This window comes from Aythya ferina, assembly GCF_964211825.1.
Source record: "Aythya ferina genome assembly, chromosome: 1".
In the NCBI taxonomy this organism is placed as follows: domain Eukaryota; kingdom Metazoa; phylum Chordata; class Aves; order Anseriformes; family Anatidae; genus Aythya; species Aythya ferina.
This window is the reverse complement of record NC_140296.1, coordinates 2,369,542-2,393,291: the sequence shown is the minus strand read 5'-3', so window position 1 is coordinate 2,393,291 and position 23,750 is coordinate 2,369,542. Positions and strand designations below refer to the sequence as shown.

Sequence of the window (23,750 nt, the reverse complement as noted above, 5' to 3'; positions counted from 1 at the left end):
AATGGTTTGGAAACAAAAGATGCGTGTGGATGCATGTGCATATGCTCCTGTTTTCCTGTGTGAGTGCATAAGTGTGCACCTGTGCCTGTCTGTGTGCATATATTATTATGTCTGTGCATATGCATGTGTGCACATATGTGTGCATGCATATGTACATGCGTGTACAAGTGTGTGCCCACATGTGTGTGTATGTGCACATGTGGGTGTGTGCCTGACTGTGCGTGTCGGTGCGTATGTGTGGCTGTATGCGTGTGCAAATGTGTTCATGTTTGCATCCCTGTGTATGTGGGTGCATGTGATTGTGCACTTGAATGAACGTCTTGCATGTGTCTGTGTGCACATGTATCCAAATAAAAGTGTGCATGCATGTGCATGTGTGTATGTAGGTGTGTGTGATTGTGTGCACATTTGTATCCATGTGTTTGCACAAGTATGCGTGCATCTGGTTGATCTGTATACATGTGTGCATACATGTGTGTGCTTCCATATGCAAGTTTGTGTACGCGTGTGCACATATGTGCATGCATGTGGGTGCACAGGTGTATGAACACATGTGTAAGTGTGCACAGGTGTGTTTATGCATGTGTGTACAGACATGAGTGCTGCTGTATATGCATATAGACAGACATGTGCAGTTGTGTGTGCATGCATATATGTGTGCATATGTTTGTAAACACGTGTCTGTGCACGTGTGCATGCATCTGTGTACATGCATGTGCTTGCACATGTGCACGTGTGTACATATGCATTCATTTGCATCCATCTTGCACATGCATGTCTGCATGTGAATATATATGCAAGATTTTGCATATTCCTATCTGTGCCTGTGTTTGTGTGACTGCCCATATGTGCAAATATGAGTGTGTGTGTGCATGAACACAAGAGAGTGCGGGTGTGTGCATGTATGTGTGTGCAATAAGCCTGTGTGTGTGGATGTCTTCCACATATGTATGTCTTTCACGTATGTGTGCAAGTGTGTGTGCCTGCATGTGTGTGTATATGCATGTGGGTATGCATTCATGCACGTGCACATATGGTTGTGCAAATGTGCACACAGGTGTAAGAAGCATACGTGTGCACATTGCATTTGTTTGCATTTTTTGTGTGTGCACATGTTTGCACGTGTATGGGTGCAGGTGTGTGTGCATGTATGTGAGTGTGCATGTGCAAATATATGCATGCACGTCTGTCTTGTCACGCGTCTTGTTCACACGTGTGCCTCTTTGTTGCCTATATGTGTGCATGCATGTGCACAGGAATGAGTGTTCACTTGTATGTGCACATGCGCAGAGCCATGTGCAGGTATCTGTGCATGTGTGAGTGTGCATATGTGTGTAGGGATGTGCATGCACGCATGTGTGCATTTGTGTATGTGTCCTCGTGTGTGTATGTGTTCATGTGTGTGAAAGGGTGTGTGAATGTGTGCGTGTATGTTATGTGTGCACGTGTGTGCATTTGTGTGCACGTGCTTGTGTGTGAAAGTGTGTGCATGTGCGTTAATGCCTGTGCACGTGTGTTCATGTGTGTACATGTCTTTGTGTGTGCACACGTGTGCAAGGGTGCAGGTGTGTTCATGTGCATGAATGTGTTGCATGTCTTCCTTGTGTGATCGTGTGTGTTCGCGTGTGTGCATGTGTGCACGTTTGTTTCTGTGTGCCCGTGTTTGTGCATGCGTTGCATGTGTGTGCACGTGTTCATGCGTGTGCACGTGTGTTCACGCGTGCACACGCGTGTTCCCGTGCACGCACACGTGCATTTCCATGCACACACACCCGCCCATCTCCCTGCACACCCTTACACCCCTCTCCCCCCCACGCTCTCCATTTCTCCCCCCCTCTTGCACACCCGGCCGTGCACGCGCCCCCTCCAGGTGCACGCGAGCAGGTACACCCCTCCCCCTCCCCAAAACCCCTCCCCCTCCCCAAACAGACCCCTCCCTCCCCCCCTTTCCCCCCCCCCTCCCCGCGGGCGGGGCGCGTTGCGCTGCGCTGCGCTGCGCGGTGCCTGCGCTGCGCTGCGCCTCCCCGGGCGCGTCCCCCCTTTTCCTCGTCCCCTCTCCCGGTCCCTTGTCCCCGTCCCCTCCTGCGGCCACCATGGCGTGGCCCTGCATCACCCGCGCCTGCTGCATCGCCCGTTTCTGGAACCAGCTGGACAAGGCGGACATCGCCGTGCCCTTGGTCTTCACCAAATACTCGGAGGCCACCGAGCAGCAGCAGCATCCTCAGCATCCCCAGCACCCCCAGCAGCAGCAGCAGCAGCCCCAGCCCGTGGTCCCCGCTCCCCCCCAGCGCCCCTCGGTCCCCATCGCCACCCAGCCCGGTGCTGATGCTGCTGCTGCTGCGGGAGGAGGAGGTGGGGAAGCGGCTCCCGGCTCGGCACGGCCCGGCCCGGCCCCGCACGCTTCTCCCCCCGCCGATTCGGTGATGCGGCACGACTACAAACCCTGGAAGGTGCAGCGGCCGGAGCCCAGCTGCAAGCCCAAGAGCGAGTATCAGCCTTCGGATGCGCCCTTCGAGAAGGAGACGCAGTACCAGAAGGATTTCCGCGCTTGGCCCATCCCCAAAAGAGGGGATCACCCCTGGATCCCCAAAGCCGGACCCTCGCCGGTCCTCGGTCCGGAGCGAGCATCCCCGGAGAAACCGGCTCTGGAGAAGAGGAGGAAGAAGGAGGAAGACCCCGAAGCCGAGGAAGAGCATCCCAAAGCCGGGGCCGGGAGGGAGAAGGGCCGGCAGAAGGGCGAGGAGCCCGGGGGGCAGCAGGCGGAGGCGGGCAGGGGCAGGGCGGCTGCCGATGCCCTCAACAGGCAGATCAAGGAGGAGGTGGTGGCGGCGGGGGTCAGCTCGTCCTACAGGTGAGACCCCCCCCTTGCCATCCCTGCCCACCCGGTGGGATGGGGGAATGACGCCACGAAGCTTTGCGGGGCCGGATTTTGGGGGTGCCGATGGGGTACGGGTGGGTGCTGTGCAGGGCGGGGGAATGTGCGGGGTCTTTGGGGAGGGGAGGTTCACAGCTCCGGGTGGGGTTGCAGCCCCAATTTGCCACCCTGAAATTCTTAATTCCCGAAATTCCCACTCCTGAAATTCCCATCCCAAATTTCCCACTCCTGAAATTCCCACCCTAAAATTCCCACCCCAAAAAATTCCCACCCACAAAATTCCCACCCCCAAACTCGCCCCCTGCCACCAGCTCGGCTATCACGGGGAGCTTTGGGCCTTTTCACCCCAGCACCCAAATCTCTGCTCGTCCTTCCCCGTGCCCAGAAACCCGCTGTGACCCCACCAGCACCGATCCCACTCCCGATGGGACCGGTGGCATCCCCGAGACAAAGCATCCCAGGGACGCGGCGGGATGCGGGTGACGCGCGTCCTTGGGTGGGGCAGCCTTCGGATGCTGCCATATTTAACGTGCCGTGGGGTGGCACAGCCTCTTATCCCCCCTTTAATCCCCTCCCTGGGTCCGGGTGCCCAGATTTCACCCTAGGAAGGGACCCCCTTTTGGGATCCTCGGCGCCAAACCCCTCTCCGCTTGCGTTTCTGGATGCGTCGGGAATGTAAAACAAAAAGTGGCGGGGCGGCTGCTGCCCTGCCACGGATCTTTGCAACGGCGTTTTGTGTTTTCCAGAGCTTTCTTTGGCAGAGCCCACCGCCGCCGAGAGTGGGGTGGCGATGGCAGAGAGCGGGGCTGGGGGGGGCTGGCTGGGAGCGAAGCCTCACCGCGGTCCTGTCACTTCTCCCCGCGCCTACGTGCGTGCCGTGGTGGGGATGGTGTTAGGAGAAAGCTCGCTTTTCTTCCCTGGGGAGGGTTAGGGAGCAGGCTGTGCATCAAACAGGTAGTAAATCCATGCGGATTTCAAACTCCCTGGCCAGGAAATGGCTCAAACACTGAGATTTGGATTATTTTTGGGGCTGTAGGCTGGGGCCAGGCCTGGCTCTCCCCAGGGATGCTGTGGGCGCAGGTGCATCCAGCTGCTGGCGGTCCTCTGAGACACTAGGGATTTTGGGGTTCTCTGTTTTTGCTAAGGCTAAACCCTTTTGTGGGGAAAAGGGTTTTCCAAGCACGACACGCAGTCCTTTAACCCTGTGATGTTCGACTCGGGGCGTTTTTGTCTGCTCGTCTTACAGGGTGTAGGTTTTTTTCGTGCTGGAAGCTATCCAGGAGCTGGAGAGCTGCTGTGCCGCTCTCTTCCACTGGTGCAAAGGGTAATTAGGGTTATTTCCCCTAAATCTTTGGATGCTGATTTTCCTTCCCCTCCACGCAGCCACTGTCACAGCAGGACAGGCTAGGCTGCATATCCTCCCCTAAAAAAAAGGCTCAGGGCAGTGCAGGTGTTGGACCCAAGGGAATCCTGAAGGCTTCAGCCTTCCCTTTGTTGCTCCTCAGCTTTCAAGACACCCCCAGGGCTTCTCCTTCCCCCCGGCTTCCCCTTTTTTTTCCTTCCTTGCAGCTCATTGCAGGAGGAGTTGTTTGCTCTGCCACTCAGCCCTGGGCCGTAAGCGCCTCTTCATCAATGCATTAGCGATGTTGTGGCTAATTGGTCTCATTTTCTGCTCAATTTAGGCATCTTTTAAGTGTTGCTTATTGGCTGGGTTCTCCTTAAAAGCCAAATTCCCCAAATCCTTGTTACTATTGAGAGCCTTGCTGCTCCCAGGAGCCCCTACGGGGTGAGCCTTGAACCTCTCTAAGGATGGAGACTCCCCAAACCTATTTGGGCAACCTTTTGGGCCACCCGGCAGCCAAAACCATCCCCTAATGACCAGGGAGCAGCAAGGATGGCTAACACGGGGCTTGTCCTCTGTGCCCTTTGCCGTGCTCGTGCGATCACCAGCACGGGGAGCAGGTGGAGATTTCCTTACAGCCCTTTGCCACCGCTGCAGATCAGCGTCATGGGATGCTGGGAAGCAGCTCAGGGGTGGTGAAGCCAAGGAGTGTTTTTCTGATGGTTTTAAAACCACGTCGAAAACACAAATTCCCCATGTTTTTTAGTGTGTGAGCCCAGGAGATTTCAGCAAGGATGGAGCTGCTGTGGTAGGGCTGCACGCATCTGCAGGAGCCTCCACGTGCCCCAGGGATCCTACAGAACAGCAAGGGAAATGCTGGGAGGATGGGCTCAATCCTAAAGGTTTCCATGTGTGGAGTGACTCTTAGGGCAACGAATGGGCTGGAGCCCTTGGGATCAAGGTTTGGAGGTGGTCGAGTTGTGCACGATGGCATCTGCTGGCCAGTTGGTGCCTTATGGCTGCTCCTCTTCTGCAGTGCCCCTGTTTGGTGTCCTGTTTTGTTCCTGAGGTGCTGGAAGCCACCGCTGTGGCCAGTTGTGCCTTGGTGTGATGTGGGTTCCAGCACCGAGGTGCTTCTTGCCCCCAGTTTCCATCCCCAAAACATTGGCCATCCAAGCAATGCTACGGGGACAGTTTGTGTCTCCCTTCACCACCCTCTTCTCTGCTCCTTGTGGTGGCCTGTGGACCTTGAGGGACCACATAAGGACCAGGGCATCCTTCAGCAGCTGGGACAACTAGGGTTAGGTGGCTGATAGGATTTTTAGGTGGACAGATGGGAGCCAGGACCTGGCCTGAGGACAGCTCCTGGAAAGGGGCCCATCCTTGCTGCTGGATCAAGCCCTTTCTTGTTCAGCTGTCTGGTGTCTAGGAGGATCTGGTGGCATAATGATGGGGTTTCATCTGCATTGGGTATAAAGTGGCCCTGGTGACTGCAGTGCTTGAGCTTGGGAGTGGGCTTTGTCCTCTGAGCTCTTCTGGGTGGAGCAAAGCAGGGATGGAGGTGATGGGGATGGAGATGATGGGGATGGAGACAATGGGGTTGGAGATGATGGGGATGAAGACGATGGATATAGAGACGGGGATGGAGACGATGGGGATGGAGATGATGGGGATGAAGATGATGGATATGGATATGATTGGGATGAAGACGATGGGGATGAAGACGATGGGGATGAAGACAACGGGAATGAAGACGATGGGGATGGAGACGATGGGGATGGAGGTGACGGGGAAGAAGACGATGGGAATGAAGATGATTGGGATGGAAATGATGGGGATGGAGATGATGGGGATGAAGATGATGGATATGGAGATGATTGGGATGGAGACGATGGGGATGGAGGTGATGGGGATGAAGACAATGGGAATGAAGACGATTGGGATGGAGACAATTGGGATGGAGATGATTGGGATGGAGACAATGGGGATGGAGACGATGGGGATGGAGGTGATGGGGATGAAGGTGATGGAGATGAATGAACTCCCAGGCTGGAGCTGGCCCTGGGGTTCTGGGAACAGGGCCAGGAGGTGACCAGATGTGCAGACAGTGGTGTTTGCTGGGGAGAGTGCAACGCTTTGAAGTGTGTTTGGCAAAAAAAAAAAGCACAAAGGAATGAAGGTTTCCCATTTTTGTTTGCAAAACGATGGAAAAATGTTAAAGCTAGATGTATTCTGTTTTGTTTTGTTTTCTTCCATCTTGCTTTCTTCTCTTAACTTCTTATTTTCATGAAAAAAAAGAAAAAGATGTAATAGGTAAAGGGAAAATATCACCCCTTTTGCAGAAATGAGAAATATTGCTCCCTTTGTGTTGAAACGAGTAATAAGGCAATGAATTTTCCCCAGAGAAGTGATATTGAGAAACCTCGTTTTCAAGTTCTTCACCAGAAAGATCTCTTTTTTTTTTTTTTTGACCAAAGCAATTATTTTTTTTTTCCTCCAATTTCTTTTCCTATCAGAGGAAATAAAACAAGAGAGACTTCAACGGCCAAATTGGAACTGCCTCTGGTATTAATGAATTGCCTGTTGCTAATGTGCTGCCATTCATCTCAAGCCCTGGAGGTGCTAAGGATGTGGAGCAAAGGGGAGACTGCAGAAGCTGTGGAGATGAATGACTCAGTCCTGGGCACCTGCTGGGTCTTTTTCTGAGAAAGGGGAGATAATTCGGAGAGGGATGGCCACACGGGAGGGCTGGAGCAGGCTGTGTGGGGATGGGGAATCCATTAAGGTAGTAGAAATGTGGAAGGACCTCCCAAGACCATGTTGTCCAAATCCCAGTCTTGAGGAAGGAGATGATGTTTCTAGACCACGCCAGGCTGATTTTTATCCCATCTTTTCTTGAATATCTCCCTTGGAGAACATGCCCTACCTTGGTGAGCTGCTCAGCAATGCTGCTCACACAAGTTTGGTTGGAAATTCACCTTTGTCTTCTGAGATTTCTGATCAGATCCATGGGCTATGTCTACATTAATAAATTAAACAGTGCCAAAACACGTTCCTGGACACAGGGACGTGATCACCCTTCTCCCGTGTGTGTTTCCTAGGCTTAGTGTGGGATGGGGTACGAGCCAAAAACTGCTTCCAACACACAGCTTGGGTGCAACCACCTTGTTTTGGGGGGTTAAAAAGTTTAATCATGTAAAGGCTGTCCCAGTTTTTCCCATTTTTCTGAGCAGTATTTCCCCTGTTTCTGCTCTGTTACATCACCTCTGCAGGGACCTCTCGGCACGTAGGACTGGTTGGGATGCTCTGGACCAGTAAATCAAATCATATGCATGATGTTCGGTCTTTTTCAGTAACACAGGGTGCCACTCTCAGAAATTAGGGGTTTTTACTTGCACGACTCCAGCTTGAACGGTGTGCCAAGCCCCCAGCCTGGTGGTTCGCAGGCATCATCTCATTTCCAGTCTGAGGATGGTGATGGCCATGGTTATGGTTTGTTTTTCTGTTACCACTGGGTTATTTAGTGCTTTTCTTCTCTCTGGGGGTCCCTGCCCAGTGTCCCTTAGTCCATCAGGTTGCTTGGATCTGCAGCTAGCAAGCCAAAGCCTTTTAGATTCTGCTATATTCCCTGAACCAGCCCTTCCCCTCAAACTCTTTCTGAATTAAATCAGCATTTTTAGGTGCAGATGCAGGGTGTTGTTCATGGGTTTGGAGAGGAGATCCCCATCTCCACCTCAACGTTTGTGCTATCAGTCACCACAAGAGAAGCACCTCTTATCACCAGGACATCCACATCATTCTTTTAGGCAGTCCCAGCCACAGAGCTGCCATCCCATAGCAAGAAATCCTGGTGTTTAGTACTATTACCACCTCTTCACCCCATTTCGAACACGGCAGTCAAGGTCAATCCCTTTCTTCCTCCGTGATATCCCCATCCTCCTCCACGTTGGCGCTGCCTACAGCGTTGTGTCATCAGGAGGTCTCATCACTATTGCCCTACTTTTTTTTTTTTCTTTTTTTTTTTTTTGTGCTGAAGTCAACCTTAAAAATGTTAAACACTGCTAACCTCCTTCCAGGCTGCAGCTCAGCCTCCCAGCACTTCGCATTTCCCTCTCCCACTTTCCCTTTCTTTCTGATGTTCACGTTCACGGGCTTAATTAAGAATTTCCCACGTGGCCCAGGATCGAAGCCTTCGGATAGATTTCCACATTCCCTTTGTCTGCTAGGTCGGTTCTTGCAGCAGAGGATGTGCCAGGCACCCCTGCTGCCCTCCCAGCCGTGGCTGTGTCTGATCAGACCACCAGCCTCTCCCGCAGATGCTGCAGGACAGACCCCAATTTCACTCGGCAGCCTCAAGCTGCTGCTGTGAAATAAACAATAAATAAAGCTAAGAGGAGAGGGATCATCTAATTCAGACAGCAGGACTATCCCCGTCCTTCGTTTGCCAGATAAATCACAGAGAGCTGCTGTAAATTTGTCTTCTCTCACATTTAGAGCACGACCTCTGCTTTTCCTGTCTCCTAAAACCTTCGCTTTCTGAGTGCTCCTGCACTCCATCCTACATCAATCTTGCTTTTCTTTGCCCTTAGCTGAACACATTCGTGACTCTCCCTGGTGCTGATAGCTCCAGGTGAGCCTTGTGCGGTGCTGGGCTGAGTTCGGATGGGTTCGGGAAACCCTCAGAGGCTGGAAGTTGGATTTCTGTTGATTTATAACTCAGCGTCCTGAATATCCTTCAGATGTCCTCTTTCTCTGGATGTATTTATACACACACACGTACAGGAGTGTTCAGCAAGGTGCTGCTTTCACCTCTACCTGCTCTCCCCTCCCCGCGTCCAACACTGCAGGTGCTGGGTAGCAAACATGTTTTGCTTTTAATTAATAGCTCCTTTTTTTAAATTAATAGCATCCTTTTGGATGCAGCCCACCTCCTGCACAGCACCATCCCTCCCCATGTCCATCAGCATTCACACGTTTTTCCCCCCAGCCCTGCCAGGTGATATTTGGGGAGCAAATGCAAATTTCAGGCTGGGATGCTCCCTGAGGTCGCTGGCACCATGCTGATGTTGGGCTGCTGCTTTGCTTTTCTGGCTCTTTCATAGGGCTGTGCAGGTGCTTTTCTGCTTATCTTGCTCAAAAGGGGAAAAAAATGAAGGTGTTTAAGGAAGACAGTGGCATTTTGGCGAAGAGCTATATATTAATTGCAAACAGCAGGGCTTCTACTCCTAGAAATCAATAGGGCTCTTCCCCAGAGCATCAGGTTTGCTGCTGGGTCTTAGCTCAGCCCAAAGCCCGGATCAGGCCCCCTTGCTCTCCCCAGAGCCCTGCAGGACCAGCGTGTCCTCTTGCAGATCCCCTCTGCCTGCAGGTTTGGCAGGGAATTCAATCCTCGTGCCCTTGAATTGATGGCTCAGATTTCCTTCTCCACCCTCATCCCAACCCTGCCGCATTTACAAATGATATTCTTCTTGTGGGGGTGCTTTGTGCAAAGGGCTAGCTGTCAATTAAATGATGTTCATATGCAATTAGTCATTAGATGGGCTTTTTCTTCCACTTTGTCCTTTTTCTCCTAATTCCTTCTCATAAATCCAGCTGGGGGGGGTACTGTAGCTGCACAAGTGGAGGGGAAGATGGGCTGAGAGCTCATTTCCCAAATAAAGGGATCGAGCATATTTCTCCTAAGACAAGCAGACACCTTAAGAAGAATGCATTTATGGGAGACAGAACAGTTTGGGTTTAGGCAGAAATCCAGTTAAACCATCTAAAACTTGGCCTTGAAAAGATTGGAGCTGGCCAGGCCAGGATGTTGCAGTGAAAAAATGTCAAATTTAGGGTTATTCCGATATGGGGTGAGGAAGCCCTTTGGGACCAGCCCTGATTGATGAACCTCAGGCTTTTTTTTTGCCTTTTATCATGAAAGTGGCCATGTTTCTGCTCTGGGACAAGCAGCTGTGCCTAAAAAAAATCTGTGCATCATGCTCAGGTGGGCTGGAAACACAGGCAGGGCCCCAAATCCCGACATGTCCCAGTCCCAGATTTGGGAAGCGGTGGGACCCAAGGTTGGTTCATTGCAGAGGCGTTGAAGGAGAAGCTGCAGGTGCCAATTCCCAGCAAAGCGGGGGTCCTTTCCCCAGCCCACGTCCCCTGGTGGGCTGTGGAGCTCCAGCAAGCCAGAGCCTTGGGTGGGAGGTTGCAAAGATGCTCAGTGCCTTGCAGGCTTTTTTTGCAGCTTGAGCAATGCTTTGCTGCCAGTGCAACAGAGCAAGCTCTGTATTAGTGGAGTTATTTCATCTAAGGGGGTGATTAGATGCAAAAGTCTGATTTTTTATTTATTTTTTTCCCATTTCTTGCTGTGTTTGTGGATTTTTGAGCTCTTCCCCAGACCTGTTTGCCACGATTCTCCTTCATGTTTGTCCTGGGTTTGCTAACTAACCTGCTGATGCTTGTCAATGGAGGAAAAGCAGATTTCTCATCTCTGGCCAGCTGTGATTTGCCTCTCCCTGATCACTGCAAGGGCTGGAAACCCACAGAAACCACAGGCACCTCTGGTCTTCCAGTGTCTTTTCAGACACACCTAGCAGCCTTTCAGGGGTGCCATACACATCACCATCTTGTTCACAGCCTGCTGGGGATGTTGTTCCCATGCAGGATCTGGAAATCAGGCTTTTGGCTATGTCACGCTGATGTTTGAAGGTTGGGAAGTCAAACGGGATGATCAGTGAAACCCTAAGGGAGTGATGATGTGGTGCTTCTGCACAGTGCTTCTGGCGTGATGCAAAATAGGAGAAAACATCTGGTTTATATTGTTTTTATGCCATGGAAAGGGCTAGCATGTCTAGAAGTGGTCTGCTTCTGCACAGGCTGCTTTCATATCCTCTTTGCTCCAGGCACTGAAATGCATAGAGGATGCATTTTATTTTAAGTGCTCAACATGCAGGCAAACAGTTCTGGTTGTTTTAACTTGATCCTAGATTTGGATTTCAGCAGAAGGTGAAACGAGGGGAATCACTCTGGCCTTGGTTGTTATGTTCTTCCTCCCTATGGTGTGTTTGGAGACATGGAGACACCCCTCGGGAGGGTGGAGAGGTGCTGCAGGTGTGCCCAGAGCTCATGCAGGAGCAAATGAGCACCCTATGTGGCAAAATCATGCTCAGAAAATGTGAAAGAATGGGAAAATAGTGCATAATTCTCAGCGTAAGACCACATGGAAAGGGAAGATATTTATTTACATCACTGATGTGCAGCACATAGGATAAGGGACACCCGCCACTGAGTCCTTATTTCGCCTCTTGTTTTCCCCTGGCTGGCAACAGCAAACTCATTTTTGGACAGATCTTTGATATTGTTTAGATGATAACAGTTGCTGTGTGTGGGCCTTTGCTATAGTCTGTCATTACCAGTGGGCTAACAGAAAAAAGGCTGGCATGTGTAATGTGCTGCAACCCTGATGCTCTCCTCCTGCTGCGGGAGCGCAGACCTTCTGGGTCGGCTCGCGGCATGGTGAAGGGAAGGGGCTGCTTCATCCCTTCTGAACAGGGTGTAACCAGCCTTAAATAACCCCCAAGCAGCTTAAATTTGCAGTACTGCCTCCCTCCTGCCTTTGTAATCGATTCCTTCTTGCAGTCAGGAGATTCATCCATGTGCTCTTGAGCTGAGGCCATCGCTTGTGCTTGGTGAAATCATTTTGTGTGCTGGAATCGGAGTTCAAAGAGGTCTTGGTGTACTGGAGACAGAGCCTGAAATCAATAGGAGAGGAGAGGGTATGACATAAAGGCAGAAACCAGCAGTAATACTGGTACAGGTGGGAGGAGCTGGTGCCGGAGCAATCCTGCAGGGAATCACAAATTAGATGTCAGTAATGTTATCGCGTTGAAAAATAGCACGCCTAGAAAACAGTAGTAATGATAAAAAAGACTCTTCTTGCAAATAATGTACTGGGCTGTGGATAGAGGAACGTGACGTGTAAGATATAATATCTCCATGTGGGGAAAGTCTTACACAGATTTCAGCTCCGTATTTTGGCAGAGGACACCCATCATATTGGTCAGGAGGGCAGAAAGCATGGAGACTGCAGAAAGCAGGAAAGTCCTGAATTATTTTGGGTAGAAAACAGAGCACCAGAGCAGCAGGTTACTGCCTTTGAGTATACAAAATACAGCCATCTGTTGGGGTGCTTGGACCTGCTGTAATCAGCATCCAGAGGAGCAGGGCTTAAATGCTGAATGCTAAAAACATACTAAGAGATTTGCTGGAGCAAGCCCAAGGTCTGAGAGGTGTTGCACATCTCTGGAGAAGCCAGCAGGACATCTCCACAGTCCATCTCTTGACTCCAGGAAAAAAAAAAAAAAAAGTCATTACCATTCATTCCCTGCATTGATTTTCTGTCTGCAGTGACCTTGGTGCTGCTTGCTTTTTTTTTTATGCTCCCCAGGGCACGGGTTGGATTGAGCAATTATAGTTTTAATAAAAGGTGCCTGGGTGTACACATGATGATATTTGATTCGTATTATCTTGAGGGCTTCTGCTGCTCCTCCACCACTTCCCCACTACCCTCTGTCCTCCCTGCCTTGCTCCTGCTCCTTTACCCCAGGCTGGTGTACAGCTCTTGGAGTCTTGTCCCATGCTGGACCTTGTGTTTCCACAACTAAATAGCCAATAACCCATTAGTGGGCTTGAAACGTGTTGGGTTACATAGCTGGGGATCTGAAGTGAAAAACATTATTGCTCAATGGCAGGGGTTAATACGGGACCATTGCCTCTAGCTGAAAACCGCTGCATGGGGAGAGCCTGCATGGAAAACCACACAATTTCTGCACATGAGAGCATGCCCATGCTAAGCTCCTGGAGATCAATGGAAAAAGCCCTGTAGTTGGGGCAGGATCAGGGTTTGGTCCAACAGAGCGGAAGGAGCATCAATTGTAGGCAGGAATTGGCCTTTTTAACCCAACGTGACAGCTTCTGGGCAGTCATTTTTCCCCACCCTCCTTCGGGCTGATTTTTCTCCTGGCTGGAACGTAAGTTATATGCAATATTTAATTATTAGTTAATATAAACATTTTATGAACTGTTACAAACGGTGAATTATTTATGGGAGGGGAAGGAGTGCTTTTCCCGAGCCTTTCTGCTCTGTCGGATGCAATAAATATCAATCTAGGAGTGTGTTTAAAACGTGCATGCCCTGCCTGCGAGACAAGAGCGGTGCCTTTGTCTCATCTCTCAATTAAGTACCTGCTTAATACGCTTGTCCCTAGCATGTTTTATTTCTCGATTAAGCTTGGAACATCTCCAAAAGAAGAAGTATTTGCAGATCATCTCATTTCCAAACGGGTGTTATTTACCCAATGGATACAAATGGCTCCGAGAGGCTGTAAACATTTGCTGTGTGCACCAGAGTGCTTAGTAATAACCAGTCCCCCTTCCAGTTCTTTGCAGATGAGCTGTAAAACTTGGGCTTTTAATTTATGTTATTCCCCAAATTTACTGCCTGGGAGGGTTTTATTTTTGTATTTGCTTTAGGAGGGGAATTACAGTGCCCGCATCCATGTGCTAGCAGCCAGGTGTCTGGCAGGTAGGGCTGGGATTGCTGATGCTTGCAGACAGCATCTTGTGGGCATGCATGTTTATTCAGTTCCACATTCACAACATCCTTTTTGGCAAGCAGATTTACAGAGGTATTTTTAAGGCTATTCTAGTGGAGCAGGCATAAGGCTGAGCTGCTCTGGGCGCTCTGGACACACAAGCATCAGCCCAGCACCGTGTCAAAGCCCTATTTGCAACCTCCACCAAATGCTCCAGGGAGGTACCAAGAGACCCCAAGACATCAGCACCTTGGGTGATAACATCCCATGGTCTTCCAAAACCATGTCAACACAAAATGCTCATGAAATTGAGAACAGAATCTAAGTCTTCCATTTTCTGGGGGCGTTTCTTTCCAGCCTGTGCATCTCATGGGGCTTTGTTTTCAGCGCACAGCAATCCTAAATGCCCTCCTCTGGCACACGCAGCCGTGTCGTGTTTCATGGTGGAGACGCACACGCCCTGGGATTTTCTTTCATCTCTTCTTGGTTTTAGCTCCCTGGTGTGTGTTGCATCTGGAGATTGAAATTCACGTTTGTGCTTGGCTTTCTCCTCCAAAGGGAGTAAATCCCACACCTCGCCTGCTGCTCCTTGCTGCATGCTGTGCCTCCAGCATGCAGGCACTCTGATTTTGTGGGTCTGTGATGGCAGTGGTGCATTTACACCAGTATTTTGGCATTTACCCCAAAAGTAGTGCTGGCAGTGATGCTTTTCATCTGTCACTGCATGTAAGTGCCTTCGAAGGGAAGACACGACCCATTTTGTCTACACTTTGCCTTCACAGCTTTCTACTCCTTGTGCTGCAAGCACTGGAGAAAGCCTTGAAAGCAAACAATTAATTATAAAATAACCTTTTTCCAGAGCCTGCTTCCTCATCTGAAGCTTTCCCAGCCCTCCTTCCACTCTTTTATTTCATGACAGCTTTTGCCGTACCAGCAATGACCAGTAATTACTTCGTGCACTTACATCGGTCCGTGTTTTAGTTAATTAGGAGGAGATTTTGCAAGGCAGCCATCTGCTCCTCTGCCCTGTGCTGTCTCTTTTCCAGACTCCCCCGAGATGGCTCTGATGGTCCCAGCACTTACGAGTTTGGTGCCACGGGACTCGTGCAGTTGTTTGGGCGCCCGAGCCGTCCCTGCTCCATCATTAGTGACGCCCAAGTGATGCTGATGGTTTCCCAGGCTTGCAGAGGGGTGGTGGGGAAGCAGAGAGCATTTTCTATGCTCATTTTCTACAATTCACCTACTTCTGTGCCACCTGCGAGCAGGGTTAGCTCCTAAGGAAAGATGGGTTGACTTTAAGCAGCGTGGACTGAGTACTGCAAAGTTAAATGTGATGTGCTTTAATGGTACAATATCTCCAGAAATAGGCACCTAATTCTGGTCTCTGTTACACCTGTGCAGCCCCAGGGACTTGTGATGCTGGTTTTGTCATTTTCTACATGGGAATATTGAGCCTTGTCCTCTTCTACTCTTTCCAAATAAACCCACAGCGTCCTAAACCCAGACTAGTCTTTCCATGGTCCTCTTAAAGTCTCTTTTAATTCCCTCATGTACTGGAGTGGGAGCTCTGTACCTTACCATCCAGAGCGTGAAGCACATATACATCAACATTTTGCAGCCCCTGAAGTGAGACTGTATTAAGGGTCAAGATGGGGGAAAATCTGACTCAGCCCTTAACTGCCTTTTTTTTTATCAGCTTAATAATGTTAAAGTCAAGATCCTTTATCAAGACTCAGCTCTCTTCTTTCATCCGTGCCCTTTGCACTCATCTCTATTATGCTTCTGCCAAAATAATAGTTTTAATTTTAACTAAAGTAGCACTCAAAGGGTGCATTGCATGGGAAGGCATAAAATAGAAAGCAGAATTCAGCCCTCTGTCAAAGCCAGCAACTCTCAGGTCACTATGCATGCCAAAAAAAAAAAAAAAAATAATCTTGTAAAGAAATATCACAAACTCAAATACATGAACGAACATTTTCACAGCAAAAATGAGTGACCGGACCCAATGTAGGTTAATCTTGCATTCGTCTGCTCCATGTGTTGCATTGGTGGTAGCTGTGTAGTTGTCACCCAGCACATCACATACAATGTGCTTTCCATGCCTGGCTTTGCCTGCTGGTGTTGTGTGCTTGGGACATGGTGGAAATGCAGCTTATTGAGCTGCAGAACAATTGAGCCTGGCACAAACATCATATTGTACCTCTTCGGGTACAAACATGACTGCTGGATGGAGGAGGTATGGCGTGTCATGGGTTTGAATTCCCTTTCATGTTCTGAGAATATGGTATCATGCATCAAAACCTATATACGTATTTGGTTTATTTATTATTTCTTGTATTTTACTTTGTAGACTAAAATAGGATAAAATCAGTCAATTTTGGAGCCCAAGCATGCGTGCGTGCTTTGCTCTCGCAGATGATATTTTAGCTTGGAGGATCTGAGCTGTGGCAGTAGATCACTTAGGAGGTACCTGGTTGTTCTTACACCCAGGTTTCAGTGCTCTAACAGAAAACAAGAGGCCATTCACGTTGTAGCTTGGCCTCTAAGTTGGGCTGCAGGCTCCTCTGTCTGTTCGGTATCAATGAGACAGATCCATCAGTGTGAGTGGCAATTTGGGCTCTGACCTTCCATCAAGATCTCCATCTGCTCTGCTGGAGTATCAGAGGTAGAGGGGATGGTGTCAGGAGATGCTGGGGTTAGCCTGTGCCCTCAGCTGCCATGGGCAGCAAGGAAGAAATGCATAATATTCAGGATTTTCTTTGCTTTGGACTTTTGGCAGCATGCTACTGCTCTAGCACAGTGCAAGGAAAAACTTCGATGCTGCTTGTTCTTGGCTTGAAATTTGCCATGGAGCTCGGTTCATGGCTCTTCTACTTCTCTAGGGATGTTCAAGGAGACCCCGACCTGAGCTCCTCTTTCCTGGCATGGCCACCCCACAGCTGATTTTGCCCTGTTGCCTCTTAAACATTTTGAAACCAGATGGCTATGTCTTATATGAAAGCCTACACCAGCACTTATAATAACTGACTAACTAGTTCCATAATTTTTCATGTTTTTTTCATCAAGTCCTAGAACACCTGGTGCCCAAACGGCATGTGAAGGGTGTGCAGATAGAGCCGTGTAGTGGCTGCTGCAGCGAGGAGCGCAGAGCAATGCCCCAGCTCGGCAGTGCCGTGGCCAAACAATAGCTGCTATTAAAGCTTCCCCCTGTTCCTCCTTTACCCCCTTCGCCACTGGATTTATTCCTGCTCCCATGTCAGGATGAGCAATTACCCTGTCACGCAGGCTAAAAACGAAATCAGAAAGCAACGCTAATTTTGAGCTGCATTAGAAACGCAGAAAGAAGGGAAGTAATGATTCCCTAAAGGGAGGAGAAGCACAGCCAGATGAATAACATCACCGCAGCAGAAAGCTGGTGCTTCTATTTCATGTCAAACAGCCATTTCCTGACCTTCCTTTGGAGAAACCCATCCTTCCGCATCTGTGGTTCGGATGATAATTTGATAAAAAATCAGACAAAACCTTACCTGTCATCCCCGGCACCACCCGTCTCCATCTTTTGCCTCAAGGGCAAGCCCTGCAGTTCCAATGCAGCTGAACTGCAGCATTGCTAACGCATCCCCAGGCTGGAGAAGGGCCAGGATCTCGGGAATGGGAGCTGGCAAGGAGCTCAAGTAGCTTCACACCAGAGTTTCCAGGAAAAGTCAGGACAAGGGGGCATTTTCCCCATCAGTTGGGGGACCACACGTGGAAAAGGTCTTTGTGAAAACTCCCTCAGAGAACGGGGCTACTTCAGCAACGTGTGTAGAGCACCTGGGAGCAGAGCTGGTGTCAGCAATGCTGATGGGTGATCTCCCCTTTGCCTTGTTCCTATAAGTCCCCGGCCCCTCGGTGATGCCTTTGTATTCTTGCTGCTGGGTTGGGCTGGTTGTGCTACGAGTCTGTGAAATACAATTGCTTCACTTGACCTAAAAAGCTTGGTTTTCCTCAACCTTAGCACATCTTGCTGTGCCAGATTCCCCTCTTAAAAATCACGTTGTTGATTCACTTGCAGCTTTTGCAATGTGGTCTGCCAGGCTCTGATTCAGGAAGTCATTTATGCCCGTATTTGCGTGTAAGGAGCAGCTAAGAGCCATTGTGCATATATTGGAGGGTTTTGCTGAACTGAACCATTTTTAATTCATCCAATTTGTCTTCAGACACTTGAAGTAAGGTGCTGAAAATATCTCTGCACAAGGAGCCTCACTGATACACGTGTCCATGCCTTGGTGGTAGCTGGGACCTTGTGCACATTGTCTTGCGAGGGAGGCACTGCTCTGTTTTTTGCAGCCCCTTCACATCTCCCTGTGGCAGCACTTTTCCCAAACCCCATCTTGCTACAGTCTTGTGTCAAAGCATCCCTGCCACGAGCCGGTTGGTTTGTTTGACCTTGTGGCAAGTTGTACAGTCAGCTGCCCATGTGGAGGGATGAGACACTGCACGAAGGAAGACAACAAAGCCGTATTTTAGACCCTTGGCAAAGTCACTTGTAGCCAAGTGAATGCTGGAGTTGTGCTGAGTTTGGTTACAAACCAGCTTATTAGAAACCCGGTATCATTTTCATATTTTCCTCCTTTTTTTTTTCCATCCTCAGCAGGATGCATGAGCTTGTATAACATCAAGAGAAATTTAGAGAGGCACAAACTGGCAAATCCCCCTAGGGATGCGATTCGCACCAGGAGGGTTCAGGTCTCACTGCTGCTGGGTTTTGCCTCTCTCCAGACCTCTAGGTGGACCTTTCCCTGTTTTTCTTGGCATTTCAGCTCTGGGATGGCCCGTTGTTACCTTCCCTGGAGTCCCCACTCTTTGTTTTGGTGAGCATTTACCCACCAGGAGGTAGAGCTGTAGCTGATGCTGATGGATGTCCTCTAGCTGGCTCGGACTCTGCGTTTTCCATGTCTGCCTTACAACAAGGATTTGGGGGAATGCTGCATGCCTACAACTGGAGTGAAAGTGGGAGTTCACCCATTTTTAGCATACCCAGATCTCTCCACACTGCTCTGTATCCCAGGTGCCGACTGTTCCTCTCATATCTCTCTATCCCGAGGCACGAGAATCCTCTGGGCTGTTAGCACTGGGGCTGGCCTTCAAAATATCTGTTGTTCTCTGAGCTCCTTGGCTCTCTGCAATGTTCGCTGTCGCCTTCAGCCATATATCTATGAGGTTTCAAACATGAGCAATAATCCTGCATCCTTGGAAGGCTGAGCTGCGTGGCCCTTGGGCAATGCAATACCCATGATTTGTAGGCTGCTGATTCAAGCAGCTTTCATAAATGGATTGTAGCACGCTTCTCTTCTGCCAAAAGACTTGACTTCATCCCTTTCAGTACATTAATCATCTCTTGCTTGTAGCCTGCTTCAGTCCGTGCTGAAGCTGCCCTGTTGAAGGCTCAGCGCTTTCCTCTTCTACACCAGGTCTAAACAGGGATGTCCACGGACAACGGTCCCTCCCCAGCCTGCTCACACTCACTCCATTGTGCATTGTCAAAGCTTCAAATTTGTATGTTAATATATTGCATTGTTTTAGCCTTTGTGCACAGCTCATTAGCTACTGGTTTGTCCAGACTGGTTTGCTCTGTGTGTGTATATGAGCATGTGCGTGCATGCATGCATTAGAGGTTGATTATTATTGTTTGAGAAAAAAATAATCTCGGGCACCAGGAGTTTCGTTACACCATTCACAGTCCCAGCGCAGCCTTACAGTAAATTATTGTGTACAAAATAATAGCATGGGCTTTAGAGGATAAAGCTGTCTTTAAGAATCCACAGAAGAGTTGGAGACAGGGCACTTGATGCAGCAGGCAAGGAGTGGGTGTTTCTTGCACTTGCGATGGCAAACTTTGTACATCGGCAAGAGCATTGGGATAGGAGTTGGCTGGAACTGTCCTCATCACCAAAGGTGGGTGGGATGGGAGGTGGGGTGAAATGGCTGAGGTCAGTGTCTTGGGGTGCAGGGGACACACAACATGTCAGAAAGTCAGGAGCAGCAAGAAGTCATCCAGGTCCAGGAATTCGGATTTATTTCTCTAGGAGGCATGAACGTGTTGTGCAGTTTGCTATTGCACCCAGGATCTCAGCACAGAGCAGTAGTCCTTTATTCCTGAAAATGTCTTAGGAGTTGGTCGTGTTTTGGCTCTTGCAACCACTGAACAGACTTATCAGTAAATTGTGGTTGTAGGAGGATACTCAGCCTGGTTATATTGAGTCTGAATGGAATTTTTCCATTCACGTTAAAAAAGTGAACAGCTTTAGGGTCAAAACATGCATGTACTCTTCATACGAGCAATTCTTTGAGAGCAGAATAGGGAAGTCCAATATTTTCTGGCTGATCATGGCCAGAACCAAACAACTGGAGGGAGGCAGGATGTTCCTGCAGTGTGGAATACCTCCTGCATTGGCCCATGGGTTGTAGAGAACAGCTAACTGACTGCTGAAGAGTGGTGGTAGCTATTATCTCAAAAATGTGTTGCTGAAATTTCCATTGGTAAGACTAAATATTCTCATTGTCCATCTAAACAGACACAACTTAATTAAATCTCATTATATGCTGCACTTCAGTGACTGGCAGTGAGTTGCAGACCCTGACCAGGCATTCCCATTGATTTTAGGTTTCCCATTCTTTCATTCCACTTAATATCTCTTTCCCTATGTTAGGAGAAAGAAAGGAGATGGAAAATATATGGGAGTGAATAACAAAATTCTCAAAACCTGCAGTTCCAGAAAGGCAAAATTATTTGAAAATCCCAGAAAAATTCACTACTTAGTTTGGCTAAAATACATATATATATTTCAATTTAGTGGAATATTAATGAGGAATGTGATTTTCTGAAATATTCCTTCTGAAGCAGTTTCAGTTTGCCATTTTGCTTCATAATGGTAGTCAGAGTGTTGTCCTGGACAGAATTAGAAAAAACAGGAAAGAAAACAATTACAGAAATTGAAGAAGAAAGTTAACTTTTGATTTTAGAATGAATGAAACATTTGAGACCAATCATACCATAAAAGATTTTTTTTTTTTTTTTTTTTTTTTTTCCAATGAAAGATCTGTTTTTCTGTGGGGGGAGTTGAATCACGGTTTTCCAGATGAAACTAGAAATGTCCCCTCTGCAGAGAACTCCACCATGAAGTTCCCAGCCTCCCTTTTCTGTGCCCTTCATTATTTCACACGTGCACATCAGGGTGAGGGAATCAGGCTGGGTTTGGTGCCGGTAAAACTGCTCTCAGCAGAACCCATTTAGCATCCTGTGCTGGTTCTGAACAAACATAGCCTCCCCTTGAAGTCCTTTAAAAGCTTTGATGTGGTTAAACCTGGCCCCATCTCCCCCTTCATCCTCCCTTCAGCTCTGCTCTGGCTGCAAGAGATGCAGGCAATGAGTTCCTACATGGCTTTTGGTGAGCATCTCCAGAGAGCTTGGAGCTCACATCAACCTCATGGTTTGCTGCCTATTAATTTGCAAGACTTCCCATCCCATGCATCTTCTGGTCATGTCTGTGGGGTTAAACTCCCATTATCTTCCCTGGGAGTTTTTCCTGCTGAGCTGGGCTTGGAAAGGTCATCTAATGTCTCACAAAGTCTTTTTTTTGTTGTTGAGTTTCATTTCCATTTCCATTTGAGGTCAACGCTGAGTTCCTGATTGATTCTGGTTATAATTTTTAAGGCTGGGACCAGAGCTGGGCAGAAAATCAGGAGACTTGTAGTCTCTATTTCAGCTCAGCTCCTCCATGTCATGCCCAGAGAGCAAGTCTTAAAATCTTCCTCAGGGAAATGAAGAGCCCTGAAAATCTTAAGCTTGGTCACAGCTGGTCCAAGATGGCTCTGGTGGGACTCTACAGGAGCATGGCCCAAGGGATCGGAGTGACAGATAGACGTGGACAAAGAGAATTATTGTACTATGCTGTAGCCTTTAGAAAGCAGTTGAAAATGTACTTATGGGACAATAGTGGATCCTAGGAAGAAGCTTCCTATCTTCTGTGGAGTTTGGGATGGAAATTATCAGTGAGGTTTTCACATCTTTAATCCAGTTCTGTAAAGATGTTTCCTTTTGTCAAGCCTTCCTATGGGAAAGGTATTCCAACAGTGGGCTGCAGAGGGCTGTCTGTGGAGGAACGGGTGACGTGGTGAACACCAGCCAAGGGAATATTTGTGTATTTCCTTCAGTGCACTGCAGTTTTGCAAAGAACAGCATCCTTCAGACAGGCAGTATCCGTGCAAGTATCCGACAAGAGCTTTATTCCTCAAGGAAAAATCACCCGTTTGCAGAGGGCTCCTGTCACCACTTTTAGGATACCTCCTGGAGCTTGTCTTGGAGTCTTAAGGATCTTAACACACTGCCTGGAACCATGTCTGAGCACAAAGTTAGCAACACACGGGGGGTTTTCCATCTCCATTCTTGGATGAATGGCAGTTTTTAGAAAGAAAATGAAATGGGTTGCTTAAAAATCAGAGACGTGTTGGTGCTGTGTTGGGACAACTAAGAAACATGTTGATGCTATGTTGGGAAGAATTAAAAATGCAAGAGAAGGATGGGAACCAGAGTGTGATCCCAGCAGATGCTAAAAATCTTTGAAACATGTTGTTGTTGTTGTTTCAAGCAGTTGCAGCTCTGTCCAAAATAAATGAAGGACTTACTTTTTTTAGTAACTCTGGAATTTGTCTTCATCTCATCCAGAAGAAACCACAGCCCACAATATCTGCTAACCAGTCCATTTCCTCATGTGCTAGGATTTACATCTGAGACAGCTTTATTTTTTATTGCTCTTTTATAGAATTAACAAAAGCTGTTGAGCATAATTTGGTGAAATGTAGATGAAATGGTGTAGATGTGATGTAATTCATTACTTACACTCATGAGGGGTGGCTGTAGGAAGTTTTGTCTCCCTACACTTGTACCTTGCCTAGGGGGAAGCTTGGTGAGAAGTGTGTCCAGGGTTGAGTTACCAACATGCAGCAGAACATGAATTTTGAGGTTGTTTTCTCAGTATTTACTTCCACACTAATGACAAGAATAAGGAACTGTTTACAGGTAGCTTCAGGGCAGAGGTGATGCCAGAAAATCATCAATGGTTTCATCCACGGAAGTAGCTATGGGTTGTCCAGTGCCTGCGACTGGCTGACTTTAACAGATCAGATAGATCAAATTTAATTTGAAGTTTTCCTGATGTATTGATGTGTATAGGATGAGGTTGAAAATGAGCTGTGAGATCCTTTTTTTTTTTTTTGTAAACCTGACTGGATGAGGGCAGAAGCCCTCCCAGTTAGAGCAGTGGGGAGGTTGTTCTCACGTCACCACTATTTTACTTGTTTTAATTCCTGAACCTTTTTCTTTTTTTCATCTTCAGAAATGAGTTCAGACCATGGATAGACGTCAAGCCTGTGAAAGCTATAAAAGCTAAGGCCCAGTACAAGCCGCCGGAGGAGAAAATGACCCACGAAACCAGTTACAGCGCTCAATTCAAGGGGGAAACCAGTAAGCCTGCTCCAGCCGATAACAAATTCCTGGAGCGCAGAAGGATACGCACTCTCTACAGCGAACCTTACAAAGAACCTCCAAAGGTGAGAAACACAGTAGAAGGGTCCCAGGACTATCAATGCTCCTGGTGGGACATGGTCAACGCAGTAAGGCTTGGGCTGAACCTGCCTGTGCTCATTCCCCTTGCGTGGCATCTTCATTTCGGACCAGCGGGTGCATATAGGGTTCCACCTCGCAGTTAGGGTCTAGTGGAAGTTGATGCACTTTGGAGTCAAAATTTCCCTGTGCCAAGCTGTAAAGACGTGAGGCCCAAATGAAGTAGTTTTGCTTTGTCATTTCCCAGGTCTTTAATCTGGTTGGCTTTCTCTTTTCCCCTCTAAAGCTATAGACACACCACATTACAGGAACAACCTGGTAAGATCCAGATCTAGATCTGCAATTAATTCA

The 23,750-nt window shown here is 48.5% G+C and overlaps 1 protein-coding gene across 2 annotated transcripts in view; it reads left to right on the top strand.

The window, feature by feature from the left end:
* Positions 1-2,004: 2,004 nt before the first annotated feature.
* MAP6 (microtubule associated protein 6) overlaps positions 2,005-23,750 on the top strand; it is a 35,665-nt gene continuing 13,919 nt past the window's right edge. For both annotated transcript variants that reach the window (XM_084512299.1, XM_084512300.1), the window contains exons 1-2: positions 2,005-2,851; positions 23,173-23,386. In XM_084512299.1, coding sequence (XP_084368425.1) covers positions 2,094-2,851; positions 23,173-23,386 — 972 coding nt within the window. In that variant the 5' untranslated portion in view covers positions 2,005-2,093. The remainder of the gene's footprint in view (positions 2,852-23,172; positions 23,387-23,750) is intronic.